General features: G+C 34.3%; 1 protein-coding gene across 6 annotated transcripts in view; it reads right to left on the reverse strand.

The window, feature by feature from the left end:
* Positions 1-4,696: 4,696 nt before the first annotated feature.
* SCRB3 (scavenger receptor class B member 3) overlaps positions 4,697-13,706 on the reverse strand; it is a 33,643-nt gene continuing 24,633 nt past the window's right edge. For all 6 annotated transcript variants that reach the window (XM_013323183.1, XM_013323192.1, XM_013323148.1 and 3 more), the window contains 6 exons: positions 7,511-7,719; positions 7,330-7,438; positions 6,497-6,657; positions 5,950-6,054; positions 5,476-5,623; positions 4,697-5,044 (listed from right to left, as the gene is read on the reverse strand). In XM_013323183.1, coding sequence (XP_013178637.1) covers positions 4,928-5,044; positions 5,476-5,623; positions 5,950-6,054; positions 6,497-6,657; positions 7,330-7,438; positions 7,511-7,719 — 849 coding nt within the window. In that variant the 3' untranslated portion in view covers positions 4,697-4,927. The remainder of the gene's footprint in view (positions 5,045-5,475; positions 5,624-5,949; positions 6,055-6,496; positions 6,658-7,329; positions 7,439-7,510; positions 7,720-13,706) is intronic.

Genomic DNA, 13,706 nt, shown 5'->3' on the forward strand with positions numbered 1-13,706 from the left:
ATTTTAGCATTATCAATATTTGTATACCATTAAATTTAAGACAGGCATTGGGTACAAAATTGATTTTTTTTATAAAGACCCGACACTTTGGGAACCATTGTCCACGCATGTATTTTGGACACAGACGACTAAATTATAACGCGCAATAGTAAATGTGTAAAAATACGACCATTAAACTCATAAAGTACTAGATCAATTGTAAAGAAACATCAGGAAAATATATTTTGTACCACGTTAGTTCCCTCTGCATTTTCTACCGCATCTACCACGATTCCTGCAGAGTTCCGTCATCGGACGACACAACAGACCGCCAGGTTCCATCCACACCATCTTCCTGCCTCGCACGTGGAATGATCTGTCCTCGGCGGTATTTCCAAACCGCTGCGACTTAGGGTCCTTCAAGAAGCGAGCGTATCACCATCTCAAAGGCCGGCAACGCATCTGCGGTTCCTCTGGTATTGCTGATGTCCATGGGCGTAGTTTAACAACTCCGTGTTCTCTCGATTTTGCTAGTATTTCATTACATCAGGTTAACGCCCTCATAATCCAATAATCTAGTTAATAGTATTATAACAATGAGACAAGTGTTTAGGGCTAAGCAGGATGTTCCTCTTGTTTGATGTACTATTAGGGAATTTCGCGGTGGTGTACATACAGAAAAAAATGCCTTGTTCTTTGCGTAGAGACAAACTCCATTCCTTACAAAATAACCAATTAGATAACAGTGTAAAATGTACATATAGTAATCAATTAGTCGTATACTTATCGACATTATTTTGTATATTATTCATTACAACTTCGTCCTATTGGTTAGTTATCCGCATCGTTGAAGTCGTCGCATCGTACGAAGCGTTTAAACGACTGTTTTAAGGTGGAGCACCGCTAGTGTCCCTAATAGTATTATATCTCAGATTAAATTAATTTCATAACAAAATATTGAATTTAAACAGGTTTAAATTATATTTTTGTTGGGATCAGCGATCTGTTAAGTGTTTTTTTTTGTCTTATCATATCTTAGTAGCTTAGTAAAATCTTAGGTATTGATAAGAAACAATGAACTCCAAAAACGAGATAATCTTCGAGAGATCTTTAAGAGATAGACAAGTTTAAAATACAATTTAAATACAGACAAAACCGTTCATACTGATTTGTAAAATAGTTATATTATACAACTTTCTAACGTTATTTTTTTGTAAGTTTTTCTTGTAATTTTTTTGTTTTTTTTTTGTAAAAATCTGATTTTTTAATGCTTTTTTTGAACAAACCTAATAACTGAGCTTTCATACCTTTGTCTTTTTTCTGATTAATTCACATAAAATATAAGTTGTAGAACACATTCTTAAAACGTATTTCATTCCGCATGCTGTTATTTTTTTTACTCTACAAATTATTTTAAAAACTGTTTAACACATAGGCTGCTAAGTGTTTTTCCGCGCGGGCGACAGCTAATATTAGAATTAGTGAAAAATTTGATGTTTACGGAAGTACTCATGCGTACGCACCTAACCCGTTTTTTAAACTAAATACAGGCTCACATTCAGTGGAAATTAACAAACTTTAAAGACACAAGATGGGCGAAAATAAATCGTACAAAACATATGTAAATTTAAAATATTATGCATATATTATAATTCTTCTGTGAGTGTGTATGTCACTGAACTTCTCTCAAACGACTGGTGCGATTTTGATGAAATTTTTTGTGTGTGTTCAAGGGGATCTGGGAATGGTTTAGATTCACAATTTTCATCAAATATTAACTTCATATTAATTTATTCAAATTAAAGACGTGTAGACAGGACAACGTCTGTCGGGTCCGCTAGTACCTGTATAAAACATATCGTCATCACTGTCATATTCAATTTTAAACGAAGATTTTTGTTTAAGAAACCCTAAGATAGTAAAATTTACTACAAATATTAGTACTCGTAGAACAGACTATTGTTTTTTATCTCATGTATTTAATATAATCGCGAAAAAGCTATTTTCTTACAAGCTTCGAATAAACCATTGGCAGAATGTCAAATAGTCAAGGACGTAACTGAGAAATGAAACAATTTGTCCCATAGACAACATCGTGTTTGATTATATTTACGCAGTTACGAATTTTATATTTAGAAAAATAAATAGGTTTATAATGTTGGTTTCCGAGACCAAAATCTTTGTATAAAACGTCATCATCTCTGTATATCAGGACAAAACAGAAATAAAAATATGTTTTTTACGTTTATTTTGGTCTCAGAAACCGCGGTATAAAAACAACAAGCTATTTATAACACGACACTTGATTTGGCACGTTAAATAAAGGAGTACTCTTGTTCCCTACGAGCCAAGTCAAATGCTACGTACTATATTTTAGATTTTCGTAGTAATTAATTCTATTGGATAGAAATCAGAAAACATTAGACGAAAAAAGGAATCAATTATTAATAAAAACTCATTATTTTTCAAATATTTTATTATAAAACATGATAAAATACTAAAATAATATCTGTGTCGAGACAATTTTTACAATTAGTTATGTTTTTTCACATATTAAGTCCATAATATACAAATAATTTTAAAAACACACATAAAATATAACAAAATAATATATTTAAATTATAAAAAAGTTCCTAATGGCAAACATTAAATTCTTTAAATGTAAGGCAAGAAAGGTAACATGTCAAAGAAAATAATAAAAAAACACTGTTAACGTATTAACGTTAATTTTACAAAAAAATTGAATAAGTACATAAAAATAAATCTTTTAATGATTTCTTTTTCATTTATTTCGTCCAATTATAAATAAAATTATAATAATCATCTGATAAATCACGTAATGTATTACATGCAAATTTTAATACAAAACTCTTATCGTTTGAGTTGGCACGTGACGGACAAGAGTACTCTTGTACCTGACGTGACAACCCAAACATCGCAAACTGCAAATATATTTTTGCATTTACATATTTACTTAATATTAAGTCTAATTATATTTAAAATAGGTAACAAGGCACTTTTTTTTATTTATTTTACATAATTAACACTAGCTGCCATCAGAGATTAAGTACTCAGATTTAGGCAGGAAAAAATACATTTGAATTTGCTAAAAGTATAATATATTTATAATAATAATCTACAAGAAGCAATCTTTAGGTTAAATTGAGTCTTTTAACCAAAGACTATGTAAATATTTATAGTCTATGGTATGCATCAGAGCGTCCGTGGCTCAGTGGTCAAGCACTTGACTTGCAATCTGCAGGTCCTGGGATCGAATCCCGTCACGTACCAATGTGTTTTTCGATTTACATATGTACATTTATCCTATGTTGTTACGGTGAAGGAAAACATCGTGATGCTGCACATATCTGAGCAGAAATTCAAAGATATGTGTGAAGTCAACCTGCACTTGGCCAGCGTGATTGACTATGGCCTAATCACCCTTAACTTAGGGTCCGAGCCCCTCGGTGGGGATGTATAGTGAGCTGATGATGATGATGGATGGATGGTGCATAGATTATAAACTGATAAATGTCAAATCATTACTAAAGTAAAAAAATTGTCAAATTATATATAATATTTGTAATAAAATATTTAAACTTTATGTCAGATTTTTCTATGCACTTGTAACATGTTACATATCTAACTTACTTGTAACATGTTACATATCTAACTTATTTACATAAAACAAGCTAAGTATTTCGCTAATCGTTCTATTAACAAACATATCTGCAAACTTTTACTCAGTAAATAGTGCGACTGATGAAAGTTAAGAGTTTTTAGTTATTTGCAAAGTTCAAGTATCAAAACTATTAGTTCCATCAACACTCCTGATACGTATCTTCCTTCCTTTTCTTACTTCAAGGAATCATATGAGACAAAACACAAAACATTTTTCTAAACTATTCAAAGTGATGTCTATATGTATATAAAAATTTCGTGTCACAATGTATGTTCGCGATAAACTCCGAAACTACTAAACTAATTCTTATCAAATTTTGTAAGCATCTGTAATTTGGTCCAATTTAAGAGATAGGGTAATTATTATCTTAATTATTGATCTAGTTTTCATATAAATATTAATTTTAATATATTTCTGTTGATTTAAATCAGTTTTATTTGATTTGATTTGTTAATTGTGTGTCATAATTTTGTATGTGTGAGTATTATTCAAGATTTTATTGTTTTTTTATGTCAAATTAAATATAAAAAATGGTCAACTTATTTAGAACATATTTACAAGATGTCTACTTAAATTATGTATGAAAACTAATCTGCAAGTAACAAAAAAAAATCTTAATTTCAATAAAATCGCACAAACTCTTTGTAAATACTTTTCTCAACTTAATTATTATTGTCAATTGAAAGAACACCCCGACCGTTCTCATTGCCAAGACATTTGTACAAAATCTGTGAAAGTAACATAGCTAAATAATTTTTATAAATGTTTTGTCAATGGAAACGCATATCTTATTATAGTTAATGCATTCGTTGCGCTATATTTGGTTCGTTCACGTACCGACACGTGCTACCGGTCCAAAGGTCTAACATCGAGTGACGGCATGTACTGATGGCATATACGCTCGAGACAAACAACACTACGTTTATGCATACACTACAGTTAATATATAATATTATTTATTAAAAGCCATATTTAAGTTAAATTACATCGTATAAATTATAATTTTCATACATAAAAAGGAATGACAAATTAAAAAAAAATTAAGTCAAAAATAAATTCACTAAATAATTTCCACTGTGGATTTCCAGTGCAATAAAACATTGTCAATATCACTGCAATGAAAATCCACGGCAAAATACGTCAAATAGTAATATTGATTTAGTCACAATTTATAGCTAAAAAGTGTAGTATTTAAGTCGGCACGTCAGGCAGAAGATTTTTCTTGTAACCGACGTGCCAAGTCAAATTTGCTTTTATAGGATATTGTCAGCGGGTTTCCTCAGGATTGTTAGTTTCGTTGAGTATGGGCGCAGTCTCTGGTGATTTCAGTAGTTTCCTCATTAAGTACGCAATACCCACTATCAGTAAGAGAATGCCGATTGCCTGAAATATAAAAAAAATGATATTTAGCACTGGGTCAATAAAATCAATTAAACAAATTCACTACAAAACTTTGACATTTCGAACAATACGAATCGAATGATATCTCACTCGTCAAAATCAGTTCAGCCGTTTAGGATATAAGGTCACATTGGAAATGACATTAATTAAATGAATCTTAGACAATTTTAGCCATTACACTCAATTTATTTAGCTATGGGACTCAATTTATAGTTATGATTGCTCAATTTTAGCTATTAAACTCAATTTTTGGCTAGATTATTTGTATCTATGTTAGCTCAATTTTAGCCATTAGACTCAATTTTTTGTTATTTATAAATCTCAATCTATACCTATAATTGCACAATTTTAGCCATTAGACTCAGATTTTAGCTTTCAGACTGGAGTATAAGACAAGTGTATGGGGGACTCACCGTGAGCGCGTAGAAGCCATAGGGCATGCCGTCGCGCAGGTTGAGCGCGAAGCGAGCGAGCCGCGCGTAGTCGTCACTGATGCGCACTTCTTGTCGGAACCAGAACATCGGCACCAACGTGTCACCATCTGGTAGCTGGTTGTTCAACCTGCCACAGACAAAGGGTTTGGCTTCATATAGTACAGTGGAGCATAAAAGTGTTAAATTTTGTTGTGTTTAGTGGTATATAAGTGTTTTGTTTTGAAATGTACAGTGCAGCACAAAAGTGTTTATTTACAAAAAGTTACATTGTATTGTTTGTGCTTAGTGTTTAAAATAAGCATACAAATGTTTAGTTTTCGTATGCACAGTCGAGTACAAAAGTGTTTAATATTTAATTGCATAATTGAGTACAAAAATGTTTAGTTTTAAAATGTACAATCGAGTACAGTCGTGTAGAATGTGTAGATGCAGCAGTGTGCGGGGTGTACTCACGAGATGCCGGGCACGTAGCGCACCAGCATGTTGATCTGCAGCTGCGCGAACACCTGCAGCGGCATGCCTGTGTACATCTCCAGCGCCAGACGGAACTTGTACTCGCTGCAATTTTATAACACACAATAATTAGTAATACTATCTCTTCATTCCAGTGAATGATGCATGAATAGGCCCGGCTCGCCCGGTGAAATACCACCACCACACAGAAGACAGGCGTCAAGTAGAAGCTATTCCGCGTACAGTCTGATGAGTGTGCGTCCCGGAGGCCTAATTTAGTCCTCTTTCCCTTCCCATCCTTTTTCTCATAAGGAAATGATGGGAAGTGGAAGTGTACATTCCGGATGAGAGGATGCATGGAAAGGGAAAATATTTTCTTTCTGTGCATCCTCTCCTCCGTCGATTAAAGGTAGGTAACGCATATGCAATTGCGTATGTCTATGGCAACGGTCACTTCGCTATTTTAGCGATTTCAGGTGACTACTCGCTCGTTTGTCACCTTATGATATAAAAAAAAACATTTTACAAGAAATGTAATGTAACTCACTCGTTAGGCTCGAGTCCGTCGATCTTGTCCGCGTAGTGAGAGTCGACACCGAGGAAGTGCGGCAAAGTGACGAAGGCGGGGGAACCGAACCGGCACGCGGACACGTTCAGCGCGCCCGCCGGCAGGCAGTTCTCGTCCCTCACCTCGTCACAGTAACACGCCTGACAGATAACAATACATTTTTACTTTTTTATTACATATATTGGCAGATATATCATAATCATACTTATATTATAAATGCGAATGTGTTGATGGATGAATGTTTGTTGGAAGGTATCTCCAGAACGTCTATATGGATCTCGATGAAATTTGGCATACATATAAAACATAGTCTGGAAGAACACATAGGCTACTAGGCGACAGAGTCGCGGGCGACAGCTAGTTCAAAAATTTAGTCGTTCTAGGTAAGCTAAGGTTTGCTAGGTTCCCAACAGTCAAATAGCGGAATTCGAACTTACGACCACTAGGTCTAGAGTCCGTACCATAAAGGTTCGTTTACACATAATACGCAAAACGCTCGGTAGTCACTTCAGAGCGAGACAAACGTATAGAAATACAATACGTCTCTCTCCCTCTGAAGGAACTGCCGACAATTGTTCGTACGATTGCAACTTATGTTTAAACGAACCTTTTAAGTGCAGTCAGGGCATACGAGAATACGGATAAATCGGCATTTGAAATGAAAAGAATTATTATTATGCGTCTTACTATTTGCATCGGATGGATCTAAGACATTTACTAAGCTATCTTTCTACATCACCACTTAACATGAGGTGGTCAAAAGCTAGTTTTAATCACAAATAAATTTATTACGTTTAATATTATAGTCTTACCATGCTTGGGTATTTGTGTCCATTGTCAAATGTGGAGTCGTTTGTTGAGTACTGCATTCCTTCTATTCCTTCCACTGTGAGTGGTCCCGACTTTGATAAGATTAAATATCTGGTGGAAAGAGATGCAAAAAAATTTAAAATAAAGAAATCAAATTCACTACTCAATTGTTGAAAAACTCACGTGCAGAGATCAGAGGAAAAGACGACGAGCTCTTCCTGGCCGAGCTCAGGCGCCCACAACTCGCCAGTGGAGCCGCGCACTTCGCCGCAATGGTCTCGATACATGGTGCGATTCGAATGCCGCCACATCTCTACGTTGCCCAGCTGTGAGAAGTCCGCGGTACCCGTGTTCATTACGAACACACCATCGTATTCCTTAGACTCGTTACGCTGGGAATGTCAATAAAACACTTAACAAATACACACTGAAAATGTCTAATCCTTTAGTTAATATTCAAGTGTGAATAGAAACACTTTCTTTTAATTACCACAAGACAAGTCATAAAACAGTTTGATAAAGATCTTGTGGTTTTTTACATTGACATTTGCACTTTTGAGCTATTAATTTTGTTTTACTATAGTCCATTTGGTGTAATTTGAATGTCATACAAGTGTGCAACATTATGTAGTTGTTCCAAGCTGATAAGTGTCTGTTGCTTCTATCGTAATAAATAGGACGTCAATATTAGTAGACTTTTTCCACTTCCTATGATAACGCTACTCTCACACCACTGAGAGACAAACAAAATAATAAAATTTAATAGATTGTAAGTATCGATATTATATTTTCGGAATCAACGGTCTAGACTCTAGATAATTATATAGCCAGTGAATTTAATTTATTAAATTACTGGTTTAATTGTAGGTTTCTGAGACCGAAAACCCCGTTTAAAATGATCTTTTGTATCTGTTTTGTCAAAGATAATGACAGGGTGACGATATATTTTATACATCGATTTAGTGTTGAGTGCAAAATTGAACATTCTGCCAAAGTGGCATACTGTCCATTGAACCTTTGCCTTTTTTATGAAAAAAGTTAAGTGAACATAGAGAAGAGAAAAGCGCGGGAAGTGTCAACCACGAAATGTAGTTATGAATTGAGTTAGTAGGAATTTAAAATGTAAATTTGTAAAAAAGTTAATTAGGATTTTAAAAACATTATAAACGTATTTCGGCTGCCGTGATGCTTTTTTCAATTTTTACATTGGTACCAACGGTTAGTGCAAAATATCGTTATATTGGTATTCTTTCCAGAAGTAAGTGACTTTTTTTATTTCATTTCTAGTTTGATGTTTAGTTAGTTTAGTATAATAGTAATCGTGACATTACTTGCGTGTTAGTATTTTCCCCGAACGTCGCGTGTTACGAAAGGAAAGCGCTGAGGTGGAATTGGAAAAGAGTTCGTGAACACAGAACATACATACGACAATTATAAAAGTAAATAAAACGAAGAAATTTTCTATCTTATAAATGCAAATGTTTGGATGAATGTTTGTTTAAAGGTATCTCCAGAACGGATGAACGGATCTCGATGAAATTTGGCATAGATGTAGAACATTGTCTGGAAGAACATATAGCCTAGTAAGCTTTTTTTTATTTATTTTATTAGCATCTAGAAATGTAATAAAATTATTATTATTAATCCACTTCAGAGTATCGTAAAGTCAGTCTGTTTTATTGCATTCATATTACCATAATTATTGTTTTTATTTTTATTAAAATTTTTACTTTTATAAATCAAACCAGCTAACGCCTGCGACTCCATCCGCGGGGAATGGCAAAGAGAAAACTTATTTAATAGCCTGTGTGTTCTTCTAGACTATGTTCTACATCTATGCCAAATTTCAGCGATATCCATTCAGCCGTTGTAACAAACATCCATTCATCCAAACATTCGTATTTATAATATTAGTAAGATTAAGATTTTCGGAAATTCATTATATATTTTATGATACCGAGCTGCATGTAACATGATGACTTTAAAATCCAATACAATTAAAATGCAAATTTATTTCCAAAATTTCGATTTTTCTGCATAAAAATGAATCTATTGGCATTTTTAATAACAATTATACTGAAATAAAGTGTGTCATCTTTTTAAATAACGACACATAATTTACATTTTAAATTCAGATAAATTCCATGAATTTATAAATAAATGCCAGTAAAATAATTACGCAGAAATAATCAAATTATTATTTACTTTTGGGGGCGGTTAACAATACGATCTTTACTTTAGCATTTAAAAAAACTTTCGCACATTTTAACAGTGGTAGAGCCCGCATTAACATCGCACGAATTGTCCCGGTTCGCCCGGTGAAATACTACGACCACACAGAAGACTAGCGTGAAGTGGAAGCAATTCCGCGTTTCGTCTGATTAGTGTGCGTCTCGGAGGCCTCATTTAATCCTCTTTCCTTTCCCACCCTTTTTCTTTTAAGGAATGGATGGGAAGTGGAAGTGGACTTTCCGGATAAGAGGATGCATGGGAAGGGAAAATATTTTCTTTCTGTGCATCCTCTGTGCAGCCATCAGTCTACATTCCCCCGAATAACTTAAATTATCGTTAAAGAACCGTAATTATAAGTTAACTACTTGACCTGGGACTCCGTCCGCGTAAAATTAAAAAAAAAATAGTAAACTTAGTGTTCTTCTAAACTATGTTCTACATCTATGATCAATTTAGCGTGATCCATGCTATCACTGTCTATAGAATCGATAAAAATTTTATAGGTATAAAAACTACATGGAAATACTAATGCAATATTCATACATACAAATAGATAACCCAAAAATTATATCACATGTTAATAAACATTCATTTTAGAATAAAAAAACTAGCACTAATTGACTAGTTTCATAATGCTGTTTATTTCAAACAAGCTGTCACCCGCAACTCCGTCCGCGCGGAATAAAAAAAATTAAGTATTAGCCTTAGACGTAGGAAAAAATCGTGGCTACGTAATATTAGGGAGTGGACGGGTGTTAGGTCAGCGGAGGAACTGTCTCATCTTGCACTTGACAGAACCAAATATTCCAAATAGCGGCCAATCTTCAAGACTGAAGAGGCAATAAAAGAAGAAGTATTAGCCTATGTGTTCTTCTAGACTATGTTCTACATCTATGACAAATTTGAGTCAGATCCATGACGCCGTTCTGACAAAAACATCCATCCAAACATTCGCATTTATAATATTAGTACGATTATTCATTGTACCATTTCTAGTATCCTTGGGTAATGGGTACGTGTTATACAATAGGTGAAAGTTAGCAAATACGTAATAACTTGTTGCAATCCACGTAATGCATAGCGTTAGTAATGCATAAATTGTATAGTCTTATACAAACTTTATGTCGGCTCGGAAAATCACATTGACCTCACTACACAATTTATGTATAAACAGGATATAAACGGATGTGTGGAAGAACCCACTAATGCGAGAAAATCTTTCAAAGATATAGAGGAAGACAGGGTTATATGTGGGTTATGAACCACTAAAGCCTTCTCGGTAGCACTGTGGTACTGGTATTATCTCGCGGACGCGGCACGTCGCTCACTCAACCTGATGAAGGGCCCCCGATGGGCTCGAAACTAGTCGGTGCCGCCACCGGACGAATATACGTGAGTGTTTAGCCGTGTTTATATATCAGTTTAGTATAATGTCTCACGAAAGTTTGAATAATTGAAGAGAAGATAGTTTCGGGAACCGCTTTCACCCCTAATTGATCGACACAGACATGCGTAGTTACACAAGCCAACATAAATTTTGAATCTTGTAATAACATACTTCTTGGAATTTAATGACTTTAAAAAATATAATCTGTCGAATTACACAACAGATTAAACACACACATTGATAATTAGACTCAAAGTCCAAACATTTATAAATATATTTATCCATTTTAATGAGTCAACGCCGGATACGTGGAATAGTGTTGTTCTAGTGAACTATTGAACTTTAAGAAAAAAAGATAAATATGAATCAGTCTTAATAAATCCAATTTGGTAACTACAAATTGTGGGATCCGTTTAGCTCTTCGAGATACCTAATAACATCCATTCAAGTCATCATCATCATCATCATCATAATCATCAGCTCGCCATACGTCCCCACCGAGGGACTCGGAGTCTACCCTTAGTTAAGGGTGATTAGGCCATAGTCGTCACACATATCTTGGAATTTCTTCATATGTGCAGGTTGCATTACGATGTTATCCTTCACCGTAAGAACGTCGGATAAATGTACATAGGTAAATCGGAAATCGAAAAACACATCGGTACATGGCGGGATTCGAACCCAGGACCTGAATATGCAAGTCAAGTGCTTGACCTCTGAGCCACCTACGCTCCATGCAACTAAACATCCGTATTTATAATATTAGTAAGAAGTAAGATTAAACTATAATAATGACGTAAAATATTTAACTAATATTTTCTATTTATCAACGTTATGCTCTGCGCCTATCAACAAACAATTGAACAAAATACAATACAACTTTATCTACGGAAATTGTCGCTACGACTGGATGTATGTAACATCCTTATCAAAATGTTTATGTTTATTTTAATAGTAAAAACGAGATTGTTGCAATTTGATATTTTCAAAATGCCGAACTGACATCTACAAAAAGTTGAAGACCTCTGACCTATAATTAAAAATGAAATGTCTACATATCTACGCCAATGTTCGGAAGTATCATATGATTATCGCACATATGTACATAACTAACAAGGATATCTGATGCCGTGGACGTCATTCAAACTAAATTATGACATCGCACTAATGCACTCTAGTAAAAATAGTCAAGTTTCTTTTCATACTGTGGCTATCATGTCCCGTTTTGTTATCTTACTAGCTGTCACCCGCGACTCCGTAGGCGAGGGATTTAAAAAAAAAGTTAATAAGTAGCCTACATGATCTTCCAGGCTATGTTCTACATCTATGCCAAATTTCAGCAAGATACATACAGCCGTTCTGGAGATACCTTCTAACAAACATCCATTCCTCCAAACTGATATAAAAATGGCTAAACACTCACGTATATTCGTCTGGTGGCGGCACTGAGTGTGCGACGGGCCGCGTCCACGAAATAATACCAGTACCACTCATCCTGATGAAGGGCCCCCGATGGGCTCGAAACTAGTCGGTGCTGCCACCGGACGAATATACTTGAGTGTTCAGCCTTTTTTATATCAGTTTAGTATAATGTCTCACGAAAGTTTAAATAAGCCATTCCTCCCTCCATCCACACATTCAAACATTCGCATTTATAATATTAGTAAGAAAAGTAAAACAGTAAGATTATATTTGATATGAAGGATAGAAGCTGCTGACCCTACATGGTTAGAATAAAGGATGATGATCCCTAATTATAAATTTAAACATATTTACATCCAACCATGTCACAGAAATACAAATGCTATTCATATTTAGATACATCTTTAACATGGTTAATGATATAAACAAAAATGATTAAAACATTTATTTCGCAATCTATCAACTTATAAGATTAGTGAGATTATAAACTGATCACGTTTACAATCTAACGGTGACATGCAATTTTTGGTCGTTGTTAGTCATACATGAAATTACAAAAAAAATGACATGACAGCCACAATACCAAAAGTAACTTGTGACACTTTTTTTTGACATTGACATCCTTCAGAAAATCAGATTTCCTTGTCAGTCTGTTAAACTAAGAATATGACTAGACTAGCTGTCCGTTATACACGTAAGGAACAGAAAATGTATGTAGCTGTATCGCTCACTCTCGAACAAATTACTATAAGTATCACTCTCTTGCACAATAAGATGCGTATGTCTATGGGCAACGGTCACTTCGCTATTTCAGCGATTTCAGGTGGCCGCTCGCTCGTTTGCCACCTTGTGATAGAAAAAAAAGATGGCGGCGATTTTTGTCTCTAGTATTCTGTCGTCTGTAAAACAATGGGGTTTGACTGCAGTAACTGTCATGACACATGTCATCCCTTACATTTAATTTGACTTTTGTCAAACATGTGTCATGACAAGTCACAGCAAAATATGTCAAATGATTTCAGATTACAGGTAATCTGAATATTTAATCTAAGTTTTATGATATATGTATTACGTATTAATATATTGATATATGAATATGATAATATAAAACGCATTTATGATAAGTGATAAAATACAAGATATTTTGCATAACTGCATTTAAATACCAAATGTATATACATATTTATAAAATTTTAGTGTATATAACATTTCCTAAATAAGATATATTTGCGTTGTTCATAATGAATAACCAATTTTTAAACTTAAGTCTGTCTTTTTTTTTATAAGAGAAGAACACCGAGGTGATCAACGACACCCATGGACATCAGCAACACCAAA

The sequence above is a fragment of the Papilio xuthus genome, unplaced genomic scaffold (genome assembly GCF_000836235.2).
Source record: "Papilio xuthus unplaced genomic scaffold, Pxut_1.1 DF828952.1, whole genome shotgun sequence".
NCBI classification, from domain to species: domain Eukaryota; kingdom Metazoa; phylum Arthropoda; class Insecta; order Lepidoptera; family Papilionidae; genus Papilio; species Papilio xuthus.